We start from the raw sequence: 19,833 nt of genomic DNA on the forward strand, positions 1-19,833 counted from the left end.
TGTTCAATACTCCTGTTAGCCAAGAAGGGTTCCGGTAATGGGTACTTGAAGGAAGCAGGCCACCGATTACAGCAAAAAAACATCAATACAGGGGTGGTCTTTCCAATTCCGGCTTTTGTTTGAGTCAGTGAGGGTAGCCCGAGGAGGCCAAAGTCTCCGGTTCTGGGAAAGGCGGGTCCGTCCCGATTCTTTGAGCTGTGGAGAGGCAGGCGCCGGCCCCAAGAAACAAAGGGGGGGTAGTTCTGCCCCTCCAGGCTTTTACTCCAAGAGTCCCAGAGGAGTCAGAGGCTAAATCACTGAGCTCGGACGAGTTTGCCAAAGGTTGGACAATAGACGCGGCTGCCCTCTCTTAAGCACACAAATCCCACGCGTGCCCGTCTAGAAGGTATGTGAGCGTCAAGGAGAAAGGCCATTGCCGCCCATCGCGGGCGGCCAGCCCCGCCCTGCTCTCGGTGGCTCGGGGGGAGAGTCGCAGCGCGAGAGCCCAGGAGTCCGCCTCAGCTAGCCCGGGAGCGAGGGGCGGGGCCGGGCGGGGCCGGGCGGGGCCGCGAGCGCGCAGGCGCAGTGCGGGCCTCGTCGCGCCGCCGCCGCCGCTGCCGCCGCCCGCGCTGCACCACAGGCCCGAGACAGACAGGGCCGGGAAGAGCTAGAGACTGAGGAGGAGGCGGAGGCGGTGGCGGAGGCGGGGCGACTCCGGTGACCGGGAGCGCCGCAGACTGGCAGCTGCGGCGACTCCCCCCTTTGTGTCTGGTCTGCTCGGAGCCTCTGGAAGTGCTTCCCGGAGGGGCGCGGGGTGTCTCGCCGCCTCGCTGCCCACTCCACCTCCCTAGCCACCTACATCCGCCCTCCCGCCGCCCCCCGCCCTCGGCCCGCGACACCCGAGCTCCGCCCGGAGCCTAGAGCTGCGGGAAAACGAGGCGGCGGCGGCGGCGGCGGCTTCCTCTGGGGAGGGGGTTGTAATTCGCTCACAGGAGCCCTTGAAGGGAGAAGACGAAGCTTTTGCGGTGGAATTTACCTCAGGCAAGATGGAGCGGCAGCAATAAAAAAGAGAAAGAGCGAGGAGCGCACCCGGGAGGGCTAGAAAGGCAGCCTGCCGACCCCTCCCCTCCCCCGCTTCCCACCGCCCCTCAGCCCTCCGGCCGGGACCTGCCCAACCCTCGCAGGATTGTTCCGCGAAGGCGTGAAGGCGGTGGGTTTGTCCATGGAGGCAGGCACCTTTTTCGATCCAGTCGAGGAGGAGGATTTGCTGTGCTCAAGATCGGAGTGAGGGAAGCACCGAAGCGAAACTTAAAAGGAATCTTGCCCTCCCGGAGCACAGGCGATGCGCCTCGGGTCGCCGGGCGCCGCCGCCGGCCGTCCGGCTTCGCCCTTCCCGGCAGTCGGGAACTTGTTCTGATCCTCGGCGCCCCTCGAATCCCCGCTGCCCACCCCTCGGCACCCTGGATATGTTTTCTCCCAGACCTGGATATTTCTTCGATATCGTGAAACTACGGGGGAAATAACTGCGGGGCTTTTTTTTTCTCCCTTATTTCCGTGCTTCTCCCCATGGACATGCCTTCAGTTTGGGGCGCCAAGGCACCGAGTCCCGGGCGAATGAACACCCCTAGCCGCGAGGGAGAGAAATGAAGGGAATTTGTGCAGCGGAATGAAAACTCTGCCGCTCGGTCCTCTCATCTGCCATTTGTCCTTTCAAACTGCATTGTAATACGGCCCGGAGAAGTCCGACGAGAGCGAGGACTAGCCTCCCGGCCGCGTTTCTCCGCCCGTGTTCACTTTCCGTCTTTCTTTTTCTCTGCTCTCCTCGGCTGACCCAGGGATGACTTCGTCGCCGCGGCGGCCCCGGCGGGTACCCTCGCTGCTGTGGACCGTCCTGCTGGTCAGCGCTGCGGCCGGTGAGTAGCCCCGGGTGGCGCGTCCGGGCCACTTCCCTGCGGCTGGCGGGGAGGGAGCCCGCAGAGGCTGAGGCCTGCGCTCGCCCTTCGCCGCGCGTCCCCTGATCGCCCCGGACCTGCGCGCCTTTCCCGGTCCTCCCGAGAACCTTTCACGTTTTGGTGGAGTTTCAAATCCCCACACCTCGTATTCCCCACCCCCCACTCCCCCCACCGGGGCGGGGGGGAAGAAAGACACGTTGGGTGTGGTATCTTGACATTTTTAGCTGTGAGGTAATGCAGGGATTAAAAATAATATTTTAATCACCAGTGAACAGTGCCTATTAGGAGATCTTTGGGAATAGACCTGTAGATTTTTTTTTTTTAATATAAAGAAGTAGATTTGGCTGTAAGTAGAAAGAACATCCACTGTAGAACACACACTTGAAGCTTCTTTTTAGATGTAGATCACTCTTTGAGAATCCCTGGTACTTTGATTATTCCAAAAAATGTTGAGGAAGGCAGAACTGAGATTCTTAATACATTGTATACTGCTGTTAATCGTTATTATCATTATTTTGTTTTGAAGTATATTAGTAATTTTCATCTTTTCAATCTGGACACTCATATTTTGTATACTTTTGGAATTACTTTTGGGCTTAGAAGTATTTTCGGTAAGTTTTCATTTAGTCATCTGGCTTTCTATTGGCTTTCCTGTCATTGAGGCAACTTTGACCTCACATCAAGACTTCTAGGAGATTTGAGTCCTGAAAGTTCTTTTGACATTTTACTGAAGCTTAAAGGGAAGTCCTTTCTTTAGGATATTTTGTTCTTGGTTCTCAGACACCTTTAGGAAAAAACCTCGTTTTGTTGGCAATTACTTTTCAAGCAGTCTTTTGGTGATTTGCTTTTAGAAATTTTAGGGAGTGAATTATGCATATAATTCTTAAATTGGGTTTAGGATGGCCAGATAGATTATACATTTAAAAATGAATAGAGGACAACATACACCTTTCCAGTCATTTTTTTCTTAATAAGTATAATTTTGGCCTTCAATAAATTTCTCAATGCTGTGTTAGATATGGAGATTGCATATTTCCATTTAAAAACTGCATATTTTCACATTCAGTAAATTTCTCATTTCTTGTGTTAGATATGGCGATTTCATATTTCCATTTGGAAAACACTGAAAAAAATTTTGAACTTTTGTGCTTTTGATATTGTTGATTGATGTCTATTATGTTTATGATAGTTGTGTTAAAATAATATGAAGTTCTGAATTTAACACTGATACTTTAATATTACTAATCATCACAATTCCTTTTGGGGAAAAGTGAATGATTTTTCTCTAGATTAATTTATATTGTGTTACCTCTTTAAATTCTCTAGTAATAAGCCATGTGGTTGGTCCCTGTAAAATATGAAGACAGTAAAAGGCCTTAAGTTTAAGCAGTCATTCTAAGAGCAGAAATCTCAGAGCATACACTTTTCAGTGTTGGTTATTCTTGACTTTTCTACAACACAGATTCTGATTTATAGTTGACAGAATTATCATTTTTTAATTAGAACTGATGAAAGTAAGAGAAAGATCAATTGACTTAAAAAAAATAAATGTGATTTCTGTTTGGTAAATGAAATATTAGAATAATGGTCCTTAAAAGGGATAGATTAAACTAATCACTGTTTAAAAGTGATTTTAGTCATCTTTTTTCTTCAGTATTACTAATTACCAGATGCTAAAATTTGTGAAGTTGAATTTCAGATCTGTAACAATAATAATAGCAACAGTATTTACTGAGTGCTAGCTATGTGCCAGGAACTGTTCTAGTAGCCTTACATGTATTTTCTCATTTGATCCTCATGACAGTTCTTTACTCCAGGTTCAATTATGCTCCTTTTATAGAGAGTGAAGTACTCTGTGCATCTCCATGGACTTTAGCCCACCAGGCTCCTCTGTCCATGGAATTCTCCAGGAAAGAAGACTGGAGTGGGTTGCCATGTCCTTCTCCAAGGGATCTTCCCCACCCAGGGATTGAACCGGGGTCTCCTGCATTGCAGGCAGATTCTTTACCATCTGAGCCACTTGGGAAGCCCCAGATGAAGTACAGAGAATTTAAATAACTCACCACACAGTAAACACAGTAAATTGCGGAGCTGAAATTACAACCTGCACCCTTACCTACCATGTTAATGAAGGCAACAACTTCTCAGTCTAATTGGGAACATGAGATAGAGTTAGTGTCTTCAGATTAACCTTTGAAAAGAAGCTGGGACTTTTGACAGTATCTTAGTACAGCACTTGTTATGCAGTTATCATGGTTCTAAATGTGTAAAACTTTGCCTAACATCGGAGTGGTTGGTGCAGTTTCATTAAGTGTAAGGTAGCTAGAGAGGGCCTGTGTGAATTTGGGATGTACAGATCCAATGATGTAACTAGACAGGTGCAAATGGTGCAGCTGAACAGGAAAGTAATACTGGAAGATTGACGTCATATCCCTCTGTGGAGTCATGGATAAATCCTATTTCTTTTGGGTCCCTCTTTCCCACTTATTCTATCTAGTTCTTGGATCCTTAATTCTAAGAACAGTTGGTATTCAGAAATTACAATTTACAGAAGATACATGCTTGTTTGGTTTGTAAATGAAGTCTTAATTTTAATAAAAGGATGCAGTGTAATGTAATACTTATTTAAGAGTCAGCTTCTGTTAAAAAATTTTTTTTTATTTAAGTTGCCAAGCTGTTCATTTAGGTTGTAATGGTTACAAATAACAGATCTAACCCTGTGTCCTTCCCCACCATATGCAGCCCATTGAGCAGACTCAGCTACTCTTTTTTCCTCCAGTCTTTGTTCTTGTTTTCATCCTTCTTGTCCTTCCTGCTATCTTTGTTGGCCTCGGAGGCCAGGGAGTCCGTGGTATTTCGAATGGTCTCATTTTTGGGATCCAAACTTGGAAGGTTCTCCAGGACCCAAAGGAGTTCAGGAGTCCTACATCCTTTCTTAATCCTTTCTCCTTGTCTGGCTCAGTTGTGTCCATGGCTCAGTTGGCACCCATGTTAGCTGATTCTGCCTCATTGGTGTCAGCTGATTCTTCCTGCATTTGAAATAGTTCACTTGACTAGGTTTCAGTTTTACATACATCTCTTCAGCAACACACACGTTGTCTACAAAAGCTATCATGGCATATGGGTTGTGGTGGTGGTGGTATTGTTGGAGTGGGTGTTGGTGTGTGTGTGTGTAAAATGTGGGAAGAGAGATGTTTATTCCAGCTTTACTACATTAAAGGCCAACTTTCTTAACAGTGAAAGAAAAAATTGATTATTGTTCTCTGATGGGTAAGTTTTAATTCTAAAAGGTACAGAATGAAGTCAGTGTAAATCAGTTAATTTTATAACCGGCCATATCACTTTTTAAAAAAAATTGAAGTATAGTTGACTTATAGTGTTATGTTAATTTCTGATGTACAGCAAAGTAATTCAGTTGTACATATTTCATATTCTTTTCCGTTATACTTTATTATAGAATATTGAATATAGTTCCCTGTGCTATACAGTTGGACCTTGTTGCTTATATATTTTATGTATAGTAGTTTGTATCTGCTAATCCCAAACTCCTAATTTATCGCTCCCTCACTGCCTTTCTCTTTGGTTCTCTAAGTCTATGAATCTGTTTCTGTTTTGTAAATAAATTCATTTGTATCCTATTTTAGGTTCCACATACAAGTGATATCATATGGTATTTGTCTTTCTCTTTCTAACCTAAACTTCATTTAGTATGATAATCTCTAGGTCCATCCATGTGGACATCCATGACATTATTTCATTCTTTTCTATTAACGAATAGGATTCCATTTGTATATATACCACATCCTTTTTATCTATTTGTTTGTTGATGAACATTTAGGTTACTTCCATGTTGGCTATTGCAAATAGTGCTGCTATGATCATTGGGGTGCTTGTATCTTTTCAAATTATAGTTTTCTCTGGATATATGCCCAGGAGTGGAATTGCTGGATCATATGGCAACTCTAGTTTTCTAAGGAACCACCATATTTTCATTAGTGGCTGCACCAATTTATATTCCCACCAGCAGTATTGGAGAGTTCCCTTTTCTCCACACGCTTTCTAGCATTTATTTTTTATGTTCTTTTTAGTGATGGCCATTCTGACTGGTGTGAGATGATACCTCATTGTAGCTTTTGATTTGCATTTCTGTAGTAATCAGTAAAGTCGAACATCTTTTCATGTGCCTATTGGATATCTGTATGTTTGTTTAGATCTTCTGCTCATTTTTTGATTTTTTTTTTTTTGTTATTGAGTTATATGAACTGTTTATATATTTTGAAAATTAAGTCCTTATTGGTCATATTATTTGCAGATGTTTTCTTCCAGTTCTGAGTTTGTCTTTTTATTTTGTTCATGGTTTCCTTTGCTGTACAAAAGCTTCTAAGTTTGATTAGATCCCATTTTTGCTTTTATTTATTTATTAATTTTTTTGGCCACAACATGTGGGATCTTAATTCCCTGACCAGGGATTGAACCCAACCATGTATTGAACCCACATGCCCTAGAGTAGAAGTGCAGAGTCTTAACTACTGAATTACCAGGGAAGTCCCTATTTTTGTTTTTATTTGTGTTGCCTTGGGAGACTGACCTCAAAGCATTGTTAGGATTTATGACAGAGTATGTTTTGTGCATGTTCTCTTCTCGGAGTTTGATGGTGTCATGTCTTATATTTAAGTCTTTAAGCCATTTTGAGGTTATTTTTGTGTAGTGTGAGGGAATGTTCTAACTACACTGGTTTACATTCAGTTGTCTAGCTTTCCTAACACCACTTGCTGAAGAGACTGTCTTTTTCTCTGTTGTATATTCTTGCCTCCTTTCTCAGAGATTAATGACTGTAGGTATGTGGGTTTATTTCTGGGCTCTCCTTCTGTTCCATTGATCTATATGTCTGTTTTTGTGCCAGTACCATGCTGTTTTAATTACGGTAGCTTTGTAGTATTGTTTGAAGTTTGGGAGGGTTACCTCCATTTTTTTTCTTTTTCTTCAGGATTACTTTGGCAATTCTGGGTCTTTTATCTTTCCTTATGAATTTTAGGATTATTCTTTTTAGTTCTGTGAAAAATTTGATAGGGTTCTCATTAAGTCTGTAGATTGCTTTAGAGTAGTGACCATACCACTTATTTTGGTGCTTACTCATGTATTGCCTTGTTTTTGACGATTAGTTTTATGTATTTGCTTTGTCCTCCTAGGGCTTCCCTTGTGACTCAGCTGGTAAAGAATCTGCCTGCAATGTGGAAGACCTGGGTTCAGTCCCTAGGTTGGGAAGATCCCCTGGATAAGGGAAAGGCTACCCACTCCAGTATTCTGGCCTGGAGAATTCCATGGACTGTATAGTCCATGGGATCGCAAAGAGTCCGACACGACTGAGCAACTTTGACTTTTCACTTCACTTCACTTCACTTGTCCTCCTAATTGATAGTTGCTTCTAGAGGACAGGGTTCATATCTTAAGTTGTTTTGTAATATAGCATATTGCTAGGCACATACAAGAGTTTAAGAGTTACTAAATGAATTAATAATAAAAAAGAATTTTAAAATTGCTCAATACAGCAGACTATGTATTAATAACTTATTCTTTCTTTGTCTCAGGCCTTTTAACTACAAAATAGTTTAAATGGTGTACTAGGAAGAGTACTATCTTGAGTTAAGGAGGTTTGCATTCTATGTGATTCTGGATAAATAGATTATTTAATATAGTATTCTCAGTTGCAGTATTATGGAATTGGACAAGATTATGTTTGAAATGCAGATTCCTGGACACCAGCCCAGACCCACTTAATACTGAGTGGCATTGAGTGACATTGAGTTTAAGAATCTGCATTTTAAACAGATTTCCCCCAAGTAAAATTTATGTACCTTAAAAGTTTGAGAACTACTGGATCTAAGATTTTTTTCTGAGATTTTGCTTTATTTATTTTCTTACTTTTTGTGCCAGTTATAACCTATTCTGGACCTTCTAATCTGTCAGTACTGATAACCAAACTTTTCTTATTTTTATACTCTTAAGTAACTACCCAAAACCTTTTTCTTAAAATTTGCACAGTTTTTTTTTTTTACTGATTATTCTTAGTCTTAAAGATGTTATGTTATTTAACTGTTTTACTCACTTCGTATTATGTTATGTTTATTTAGTTTGTACTTTTATTAGGGCCATTTTATTTTCCTTTTCCTTCTGCCAAAAAGGAAGAAAAAAGTGTTTTTTTTCCTAGTAAACTTAGGTGAGAACTGTTGATGAAGTTTAGAAAAAAGAACTAGTGCTAAGCTAAACTAGAATATATTAATATAACATTGTTTTGGTTTCAGTTACAAATTAGTAATACATGGAGACCTCCAGGTGAATAAATTGCCTATATTAAATTTCTGTCTACCAAAGAAGAAATATTTGATTGATATCTTCTGGAAGAAAATAAGTATAGGTGAATATGAAGAAAATAAATATGGTATCTAGAAATTCATGAGATTTGACCTTCTTGCATAGCACTTACACATGCCAAAGAGACTCATATTATCAAAGTATTTCCCCCTTCTAGTTAAATAATCTAAATAATTTTTTAATTGCTTTCTAGAAGGTGACTTTGGTAGACATTTGAGTGCAATAGACTTAACTTGACTTTGTTTTTTTTAAACTTTTGTTTGGTCTGTGAGATGGATATGACAGCTAAGATTACAACAATACATATATATGTAGTCTATGTAAGGTTAGAAATAAGCCTGTAAATAAATGATATGAACATTTTGGAATACATTACCTCATCAGGAATACTAGAACACAACATTTATTGCTTGCTCTTAATTGCAATACAGTAATTGCTTGACTAGAAGTGTTTTGTGTTAGACCCAGTTTCTATTCCAATATGCACTCATGGGAGCAGCTTGAAAGGTATGGGGACATTAATAGGACAGATAATAGGACTTTTGGAAGGAGAACTAAAATGTCCAGCTAACAAATATTTGTTAGTGCTTCCTTCAAGCATAGTTCTTTTCTAAATGTTGGTGGATTCAAAGAAAAATAAGAAACACTGCTTCCCTTCTCCCAACTATCTCATGCTATAGCCTATATCACCTTATGAAAGGGAATTCAATCCCATGCTGTTGGAAGCAAGGATAAGTAAACCCTTGTAAACCCTTTAGCGTTGTATTATTTTCTCTCTCTGCCTATCTTTCAGGATGAGAAATTCCTATATATATTCTCCAATATAGGAGAAGAGACTGTGTTCTTGTGTCTTCTAGCTGATCCACACTTTTTAATTTTTTTTTGGTGAGTTTGCACTCTGCAGAATCTTAGCTTCCCAACCACTGAAAACTCGGAATCCTAACCGCTGGACCACCAGAGAACTCTCCTTTTATATCTATCTTCTCTGCTAATCTTCTTAAAGAAAGAGCAGTGAACACTTCTTGATTTCTCTATCCTTAACTCCTTACTTGGCCTCCTGGCCCCACACTGTATGTTAGGTGAGCAGTGACTTCCTAATTGCCAAATCCAGTCACTTTTCAGTCTTGTTCTCTTTGACTTTTCTACTGAATTTGGTAGTTTGATCACTCTTTCCTTGAAACTCTCCCCTTTTGACTAGTGACTTTCCTTTTCCTCTATTCTATATCTTCTCCATCTTCACTTCCCCTTCTAAATGGTTGTGTGTATGTGTGTGTGTGTTATAAATCTCCCTTAGATTGTCTTGAGTATACTTTTCTCTTATTGCTACTTCTGTCCCTTGTTGATTTTCTCTTATTACTCCTCCTCTCCCAGGCTTTAATTATCCCCAAAAAGAGATGATTTCTAAATTAAATAGGCAACCAGAATTGGAAACTAGAAAGACTTGAATTCCTTCTTAGTGGTATTGTTGACTGTTTACTTTGTTTTATTTATTTATTTGGCTGCACTGGGTCTTAGTTGTGGCATACTCGATCTCCAGTGTTCATTACAGCATGCAGGATCTTTAATTTCGACATGCAAACTCTTTAATTGCAGCATGTGGGATCTAGGTCCCTGATCAGGGATCAGACTTGTACCTCCTGCATTGGGTGTGTGGAGTCTTAGCCACTGGACCACCAGGGTAGTCCCTGGCTGTTTACTTTGGCACATCACCTCTTTTGGTCTCAATATCCTCACTTGTGGGGGCTTCCCTGGTGGCTCAGGTGGTAAAGAGGGTGTCTCTAACACAGGAGACCTGGGTTTAGTCCGAAGGTCGGGATGATCCCCTGAAGAAGGGAATGTCTACACTCTCCAGTATTCTTGCCTGGAGAAATCCATGAATAGAGAAGTCTGGCGGGCTATAGTCCATGGGGTCACAGAGTCTACAGAACTGAGGGACTAATACTTTCACTTTCATCCTCACTTGTAAAGTGAGGCGGTTGGCCTCATAACACTTTTGCTTAGGATATAAGAAAAGCCAGTGTTATGCTTAGTTGCTAGTAAGTGTGTAGCACTTTGAATGATACATTTGGTTATTATGGAGTATATGGTACTTTTACTACTACTAAGTCGCTTCAGTCGTGTCCGACTCTGTGCGACCCCATAGACAGCAGCCCACCAGGCTCCGCCGTCCCTGGGATTCTCCGGACAAGAACACTGGAGTGGGTTGCCATTTCCTTCTCCAGTGCATGAAAGGGAAAAGTGAAAGTGAAGTCGCTCAGTCGTGTCTGACTCTTAGCGACCCCATGGACTGTAGCCTACCAGGCTCCTCCATCCATGGGATAGGGGAAACTGGAGTATTCTGAAATTGTGAAGGTACTACTTTGAAGAAAATATAAAATTTTTTGCAGATGCGTTTTGTAGCTTGACTGTTGAGTTAAGACCACAAAAGTGGTGTAAAGAAGGTCCCTTTAGGGAATTCACTGGTGGTCCAGTGGTTAGGACTCTGCCTTAAAAGCTGAGGGCAGGGGTTCAATCTCTTGCCTAGGAACTAAGATCCCACAAGCTGTGCGGCACCAAAAAAAATAGTCTATAACTAAAGAATACTTTTTGTTTATTTTTTGGCTGCACTGGGTTTTTGCTGCTGCGCGTTTTTGTCTAGTTGCAGGTGTGTGGTGTGGGCTTCGCATGGCGGTGGCTTCTCTTGTTGCGGAGGACAGGCTTTAGGGCGAGCTGGCTTCAGTAGTTGCAGTTCTTGGGCTCAGTTGTTGCTGCTTCTGGGTTCTAGAGCACAGATCAGTAGTTGTGGTGCAGGGGCTTAGTTGCTTCGATGCTTGTGGGATCTTCCTGGACCAGGGATCAAACCTGTGTCTCCTGCATTGTCAGGTGGATTTATTTTTACCAATGAGCCACCAGGGAAGCTGCAAAGAGTGCTTTTTAAATAGTTGGAATCTTTAAATTTTAGAGTTGGAAAAACCTTAGAGTAAACTTTAAATAGGTAGAAGTTTAATTAAGAAGGTTAGACTTCTCTACAATCTTGACTTTCATCTTAATTTTAAAATAAATTATGTCAAGGTCAGTTTCATCTCAGCCTTTACCCAGTTATCATACATGCTAAATTAGTGATATGTAATTAATGCCATTTTAATTTTAGGTTAGTAAGTTGTTTCTAACAGCTTTATTGGATATAATTCCTGTACCATATGATTCACCCATTTGACGTGTACAGTTCTTTCAGATGGTGGTGTTCAGTCACCCAATTGTGTCCAACTCTTTGTGACCCCATGGACTACAGCCCTCCAGGCCTCTCTGTCCCTTACCATCTCCTGATGTGTGCCCAAGTTCATGTCCATTGCATTGGTGGTGCCATCCAGCCATCTCATCCTCCAATGCCCTCTTCTCCTTCTGCCCTCAATCATTCCCAGCATCAGCTTTGGGTATATTGTGTTATTAACTATAAAAATTGTGGTTAAAAAAAAAATATATATATATATAATATATATATAAAACAAAATTTGCCATTTCTACCATTTTCAGCTGTACAGTTTAGTGGTATTAATTACATTAAAGTGTGTACAACTATCACCAAAACATTTTCATCACCCCAAACAGAAACTCTGTTATCATTAAGCAATAGTTCCCAATTCCCTCCTCCTCCCAGCCCCTGGTAACCTCTAATCTATTTTCTGTCTCTGCGATTTTTGCCTACTCTAGATATTTCATGTAAGTGGAATCATACAATATTTGTCCTTTTGTTACTGGCTCATTTTGCTTAGGATAATGTTTTCAGGGTTTATACTTGTTGCAGAATGTGTCAGAATTCCATTGCATTTTAAGGCTGAAAAACATTTCATTGTATGTGTTCATTCATCTGTTGATAAACTTGAGTTGTTTTCACCTTTTGGCTGTTAATGGGCAACGAATGCAGTGAATACTGGTGAACAAGTATCTGTTCTAGTCCCTGTTTTCAATACCTATGCACATATATATAGTGGTGTAGTTGCCAAGTTGTGTCTGACTCTTGTGACCCCATGAACTGTAGCCTGCTAGGCTCCTCTGTCCATGGGATTCTCCAGGCAAGAATACTGGAGTGGGTTGCCATTTCCTTCTCCAGGGGATCTTCCCGTCCCAGGAATCAAACCTGGGTTTCCTGCATTGCAGGCAGACTCTTCACCGACTGAGCTATGACGGAAGCCCCTATATATATCTGTGGGTGTAATTGTTAGATCATATGGTAATTCTGTGTGTAGTTTTTTGAGGAACTGCCAAACTTTTTTCACAGTGGCTCTACCATTTTACCAGTAATGTGCAAGTGTTCTACCTTTTCCACATCCTTGCCAATCTTTTTTTATTCATTATAACCATCCTAATGTGTGTGAAATGTTGTCTCATTGTAGTTTTGATTTCCATTTCCCTTATGATAAATGATGTTGAGCATCTTTTCATGTGCCTGTTGACTGTTTGTATATCTCCTGTGGAGGAATGTCTATTCAAATTCTTTGTCCACTATTTTTAAAGAATTACTTTTTTTTTGGCTATGCTGCGTGACTTGTTGGGTCTTAGTTCCCCAACCAGGGGTTGAACTTGGGCCACAGCAGTGAAAGCACTGAGTCCTAATCACTTGGCCCCCAGAGAATTCACTAAAGTTTTAATTTTATTGAGATACAGTTGACATATAACACCTTGTTTAAGGTGTATGACATGTTGATTTGATACGTTTATATATTGCAGTGTGATTTTCACTGTAGATTTAGCTAACACTTCTATTGTCTAATTATGTGCATAATTATCTTTGTGTATGTTTGTGGTGGGAACAGTTAGGACCTAGTCTCAGCAACTTTGAAGCTTTTAATATGATATTGTCTAAATTCACTATGATATGCATTATATTTCCAGGAATACTTTATTGACTGATTGCCTAAGTTTGTACTCTTAAGCATTTGCCCATTCTTTAATCATGTTTGTCTTTGTTGTCAAGTGGTAGGTGTTCTTTATATATTCCCTCTCCTTATCAGATAGATGATTTTCAAATGCTATGGACTGCATGTTCTCCCTCAAATTCATATGTTAAAATCAACCCCCAAGGTGATAATATTAAATGGTGAGGCCTTTGGGAGGTGATCAGGTCATGAACATGTGGCTTCATGAATGGGATTAGTATCCTTATGAAAGAGAATCCAGAGAGAAACCTTCTGCCATGTGCAGTTATAGCACCTTGCACTGGTCTGTATGTCTCTCTTTATGCCAGTACCATACTGTTTTGATTACTGTAAATTTGTGTTAAGTTTTAAAATTGGGGAGTGTAAGTTATCCAACTTCATTCTTTTTTTTTTTTATAATAATTTATTAAATTATATTTTATTTACTTTCTTATACCTTATTTGAGTTAAATTTGCTGTGTTTCTTGTAGTTTCATGGGATGATTTTTTTTTAATAAATTTATTTATTTTAGTTGGGGGCTAATTACTTTATAATATTGTAATAGTTTTTGCCATACATTGACATGAATCAGCCATGGGTTTACATGTGTTCCCCTTCCTGGACCGCCCACCCACCTCCCTCCCCCCAACTTCATTCTTTTATTTTTTAGAAACATTATTTATTTATTTATGGCTGTGCTGGGTCTTCGTTGCTGTACATGGGCTTTCTCTAGTTGTGGTGAGTGGGCTTCTCATTGAGATGGCTTCTGCTGTTGGAGAGCATGGGCTCTAAAACTTCAGTTGGCTTCTGTAGTTGTGATGTATGGGCTTAGTTGCTCAGCTGCATGTGGAATCTTGCCATCTGGAATCGAACTCAAGTCCTCTGCATGGCAGGTGGATTCTTATCCACTATATCACCAGGGAAGTCCTTTTCAGTGTCTTTTGCACTTTTTGAATTTTGGATCATTACCCATTAACTAATATGAAATTACAAGTTAAGGAAAATTTAAATACTTACATTTTTCTTATGACCAAAACTGCAGAGGGGGAAATGTAACTTTACGGTGGAGAAAGATGCAAATGCTACCTCAATTAATCAAGATAAATATCATCAATGATTAGTCATGTTGATAGTACTGATGTGAGATGAGAGAATGGCACGTTACTTCTGTGGTTTTCCTCCACAAAACCCACAGTCCTAGTTTAACTAACCAGGAGGAAAATATCAGTCTTAAAATGTGCGACAGTCTACGAAATACCTGACTAGTATTTCTTAAAACTACCAAAGTTATCAGAGGCAAGGTTATCAGAAGGTTTGAGAAAGTTTCTTTAGGTCCAGAGGAGCCTAAAGAAACATGATGATTGATGTAAATAATGTGCTACTAACTATCCTGGAAGAGAAGAAGAACATTAGGGGAAACTAGTGAAATCCTGATAAAATGTGGAGTTTGGTTAATAGTAATGTAACATTGTTGGTTTCTTAGTTGTAACAAATGTACCATATTAATAATAGTGGGGACTGGGTGAGTGATATATAGAAAAGACTCTGTATATTTGCAGTTTTTCTGTAAAACAAAAGTTGTTCAAAAATAAGTTTATGAAAAATGTACATGGTTATTTCATACAAATACAATAAATAAGAAAGACAATTTTTAAATTCATAATTATGCTTACTTGGATATAAGAATCTTTAATACTTTGATTTCTTTTTAAGCCCATTTCCATACATAGATTTTAAAGTGGTACTGTACCCTGTATACACAACACAAACACATAAAATTGTACTTTGAAACCTGCTTTTTTCCTAACACTTGTTGAATATATTCTCATAGACTCTTCATATATGTTGAATATTTTTCTCAGGATGTATTCAAAGTATAGTACATTTTATTTATACAAAGGGCAGTCCTTTCATCTTTAAATTAGGGGCCCAATATCCTGTTTCTTTGAAATATTATGCAGTCTACTCAATAAATTCTTTTTTTCTTTTTCTTTTTTGGCCACACTGTTCGGCATTTGGAATTCCCATACTGGGATCAAACCCATGCCCTCTGCATTGGGAGCATGGAGTCTTAACCACTGGGCCATCAAGGAAGTCCCAATAAATTCTTTTTAAAGAAATTCTATGTAAGGAACTGGTAGATATAAAGTACATTTTTCTACTATGGTATGATGTGACTTTAAGAGTCTATATGATATGTCAAATTACATAGCAATAAGATATAAAGGCAATTATTACCAAAATAGATATGTAAAAGTTTACATATATACCTAGAGCCCTGGTGTCCAACACTGTCCATTAACCTTGCCTTCAGTATATTAAGAAACACTGAAACTGCACTGCACAGATTATCAAGCTATAATGCAAAATTTGTATAATCTTTTTTACCTGAAATGTGTTGACTGTGGACTTAATGGAAGAATTATGAAACATTCGGACTTCCCTAGTGGTACACTGGTTAAGAATCTGCCTGCCAACGCAGGGGACACAGGTTCGATCCTTGCTCTGGGAAAATTCTACATGCTGGGGAAATAAGCCTGCGTGCCACAACTACTGAGCCCGCATGCTCTGCAATAACAGAAGCCACCACAGTGAGAAATCCTGTGCATTGTAACTTAGAGAGTGGCCCCTGCTCACCACAATTAGAAAAAGCCTGCTTGCAGCATCAAAGGCCTGGTGCAACCAAAAAAAAAAAAAAAGGAATTATGGAACATGATAAAACTGTGACAGAGGTATTGGCTATAATAGTTTTAGATGGAATTGGTTGTTTGGGGTAAAGAGAAGGACTAGTGGACTGCCAGGCAAGTCTTTTTTTTTTTTCCCACATGAATATTTCTTAAGCCTTTAATATATCCATTAAATGCCTTACATATTTACTATGTTATCTCATCATTCTCAAAATAGACTTATCGCTACCATTATTTTTCCTGATTTCATAGATGAGTAAATAAAGTCCTTTATATCTCCAAAGAACAGCATTAATATAATAGATACAGTGTTAGCCTGAAGGTATAAAATACTTGGAATATTTTAAGCATCTGAAAATCTTATTGGCATTTTAATAATTCAGAAATAATTGCCTTGACTAAACTGTTTCTTAGTTAGGATTTATTTTATTATAAATGACAGCAGATATTTTAGGTTTTGGTTGTATAGCATTTAGATATTGGTGGCTAATAAAAATTTTCATTGAAGATTCAAAGTTTTAAGTTTTGGAAAGGAAAACCAGTTAGATCAGAAGAATGATGATAAAATATTTGGTTGAGGATAAGTTTTCAGTGTTTCCATCTGTTGTTAGTGATTAGAACCCCTAGGGGCCAGTCTGGTTGTGAAGAGTAACTTTTTATATCCAGTTACCACACAAAGGGCCGTATTATGGTGACAAGAAAGGCAAGATTAGAAACAGTCAAATGATGTCAATACATGAATTTATTATTTTACTTATTGAAACAGTTTTTGGTGGGAGATAACTTTCTGGGATATTTAATTACTTGTTTCTTTGGCTGAACCAGTGTGTTAGCTTGATGAAATTTTATCAAGAATGTTAAACTATGAATTCACTTTAGCCTTTAGCACTCCTGGTGGCTCAGACTGTAAAGAATCTGCCTGCAGTGTAGGAAAACTAGGTTCAGTTCCTGGGTCAGGAAGATCCCCTAGGGAAGGGAATGGCAACCCACTCCAGTATTCTTTCCTGGAGAATTCCATGGACAGAGGAGTCTGGTGGGCTAATGTCCATACGGTCATAGAGAGTTGGATATGACTGAACGACTTCCATTTTCACTTTAGCACCAACTTTTTCAACTTATCCAGCACTTCTCTAGGATTATTATTTTGTCCGTTAGGTTTATGAGAAATTCAGCTTTACTGGTTCTTGCTAAGGCCTTTTAAGAGCAAGGCAGTACTCTTAGATTTGTAGTAAGTCAGTTTAGATTTGTACACTAAAGCAGCTAATTAGTTTTATATTTCACATCATCCTGTTTATGAAAATAGGTTAAATTCAGTTACCAAGAAAGATTAAATTCTAGTTATGGAATTGTATCAGTTAGATAATTTAGGTTATTATAAAACAGCAATGGTTATTTCTAGCTCATGCTACCTATCCATTGAAGACTGGCAGGGGTATTCTGCTCATCATTCAGGGATCTGGGTTGATGGAGGGCCACCATCTTGAAAGTTGCTGGTTGCCAGAGGCAAAGTATAAGATCTTTCTTGGCATTTAAGTGTTCTTTCTGCCTAGAAGAGATTCTACTCTTCTAGATTCTACCACTTCTACTTATACTACTTTCGTAACTATTTAGCCCCATGGTCTCCCAACCTCTAGGAAATGTGATCTTTCCAAGTGTCTACAAAAGGAATTTGGGTAATAGTACTGATAGTGACTGTAGGAAGTAGTAAGATATACTTGTATTGACTTTGCTTTGTATTTTAATACTTGTTTTTGCCTCTGGACTTTGATTTTTATTTCTTTAAAAGAATCTTTATTTTTTCGAACTCTAAAGTTGTAACACAAAATCATTCAACATTTCTATAGGTAATAATAAAGTATAGAAAATAAAAAGACCCATTCCCTCTTTACTTTTTCTCTAATCCCAATCCCTAAATATAACCACTGTTACTAGTTTGGTGTATAATTTTACACACTTTTTTTGTATGTACTATAAATAAATATATGGATATAATGAGATTTTATTTTTTAAACAAAGGTAGAATCATTATGTACTGTATAACACAGATTTCTGTGATTATCATACAGGATAGTTCTAGAAGTAAAATCATTTGTTCAAAGTTTGCACATTTAAAAATTTTGATACCAACTTTCAAATTTCCCATCAAAAGATGGTATCAGTTTTCATTTCCACCAATGGTATATCAGAATATACATTCTTATACCTTTTCCAAATATTTTATAATGTGAATGTTTTTTAATTTTTTTGCCACAGCAAAAGCATTGTTTTGTTTGTTCGCAGTGCTTTCATTGTTAGTGAAGCCAAGCTTTATGTTTGTTTGAAAATTTTTGTTGGAGTATGGCAAATTTACAATGTTGTGTTCGTTTCAAGTGAACAGCAAAGTGAATACCTATATCTAGTCTTTTTTCTTTAAGATTCTTTTTCCATATTGGAAATTACAGAGTGTTTTTTTCCATATAGGAAATTACAGGGTATAGGCCATTACAGAGTATTGAGTAGAGTTCTCTGCCATACAGCAGGTTCTTATTAGTTATCTATTTTGTATGTAGTAGTATGTATACATCAGTCCCAGTCTTCCAATTTATCTCCTCCCCTTATCCTCTGGTAACCATAAGTTTGTTTTCTGTACCCATGACTCTACTTCTGTTTTATAAAGAAGTTTATTTGTACCCCCTATTTTTTTTAGACTCCACATATAAATAATATCACAATCATCTCACATGCTAGTAAAGTAATGCTGAAAATTCTCCAAGCCAGGCTTCAGCAATACGTGAACCGTGAACTTCCAGATGTTCAAGCTGGTTTTAGAAAAGGCAGAGGAACCAGAGATCAAATTGCCAACATCCGCTGGATCATCGAAAAAGCAAGAGAGTTCCAGAAAAACATCTATTTCTGCTTTATTGACTATGCCAAAGCCTTTGACTGTGTGGATCACAATAAATGTGGAAAATTCTTCAAGAGATGGGAATACCAGACCATCTGACCTGTCTCTTGAGAAACCTGTATGCAGGTCAGGAAGCAACAGTTAGAACTGCACATGGAACAACAGACTGGTTCCAAATAGGAAAAGGAGTACGTCAAGGCTGTATATTGTCACCCTGCTTATTTAACTTATATGCAGAGTACATCATGAGAAACGCTGGGCTGGAAGAAACACAAGCTGGAATCAAGATTGCCAGGATAAATATCGATAACCTCATATGCAGATGACACCACCCTTATGGCAGAAAGTGAAGAAGAACTAAAGAGCCTCTTGATGAAAGTGAAAGAGGAGAGTGAAGAAATTGGCTTAAAGCTCAACATTCAGAAAACTAAGATCATGGCATCTGGTCCCATCACTTCATGGCAAATAGATGGGGAAACAGTGGAAACAGTGTCAGACTTTATTTTTTTGGGCGCCAAAATCACTGCTGATGGTGATTGCAGCCATGTAATTAAAATACGCTTACTGCTTGGAAGGAAGGTCATGGCCAACCTAGATAGCATATTTAAAAGCAGAGACATTGCTTTGCCAACGAAGGTCCGTCTAGTCAAGGCTATGGTTTTTCCAGTGGTCATGTATGGATGTGAGAGTTGGACGGTGAAGAAAGCTGAGCGCCGCAGAATTGATGCTTTTGAACTGTGTTGTTGGAGAAGACTCTTGAGAGTCCCTTGGACTGCAAGGAGATCCAACTGGTCCATCCTAAAGGAGATCAGTCCTGGGTGTTCATTGGAAGGACTGATGTTGAAGCTGAAACTCCAATACTTGGCCACCTCATGCGAAGAGTTGACTCATTGGAAAAGACCCTAATGCTGGGAAGGATTGCGGGCAGGAGGAGAAGGGGATGACAGAGGATGAGATGGTTGGATGGCATCACCGACTCGATGGACATGGGTTTGGGTAGACTCCGGGAGTTGGTGATGGACAGGGAGGCCTGGCGTGCTGCAATTCATGGGGTCGCAAAGAG

At 39.5% G+C, this 19,833-nt stretch overlaps 1 protein-coding gene across 1 annotated transcript in view; it reads left to right on the forward strand.

Moving 5' to 3' along the window:
• Positions 1-458: 458 nt before the first annotated feature.
• Positions 459-19,833, forward strand: part of BMPR2 (bone morphogenetic protein receptor type 2) — a 156,510-nt gene continuing 137,135 nt past the window's right edge. The window contains exon 1 of the mRNA XM_081581950.1: positions 459-1,892. Coding sequence (XP_081438076.1) covers positions 1,817-1,892 — 76 coding nt within the window. The 5' untranslated portion in view covers positions 459-1,816. The remainder of the gene's footprint in view (positions 1,893-19,833) is intronic.

The sequence above is a fragment of the Giraffa tippelskirchi genome, chromosome 3 (genome assembly GCF_054371585.1).
Source record: "Giraffa tippelskirchi isolate mGirTip1 chromosome 3, T2T-mGirTip1v1.2.pri, whole genome shotgun sequence".
Classification (NCBI taxonomy): Eukaryota; Metazoa; Chordata; class Mammalia; order Artiodactyla; family Giraffidae; genus Giraffa; species Giraffa tippelskirchi.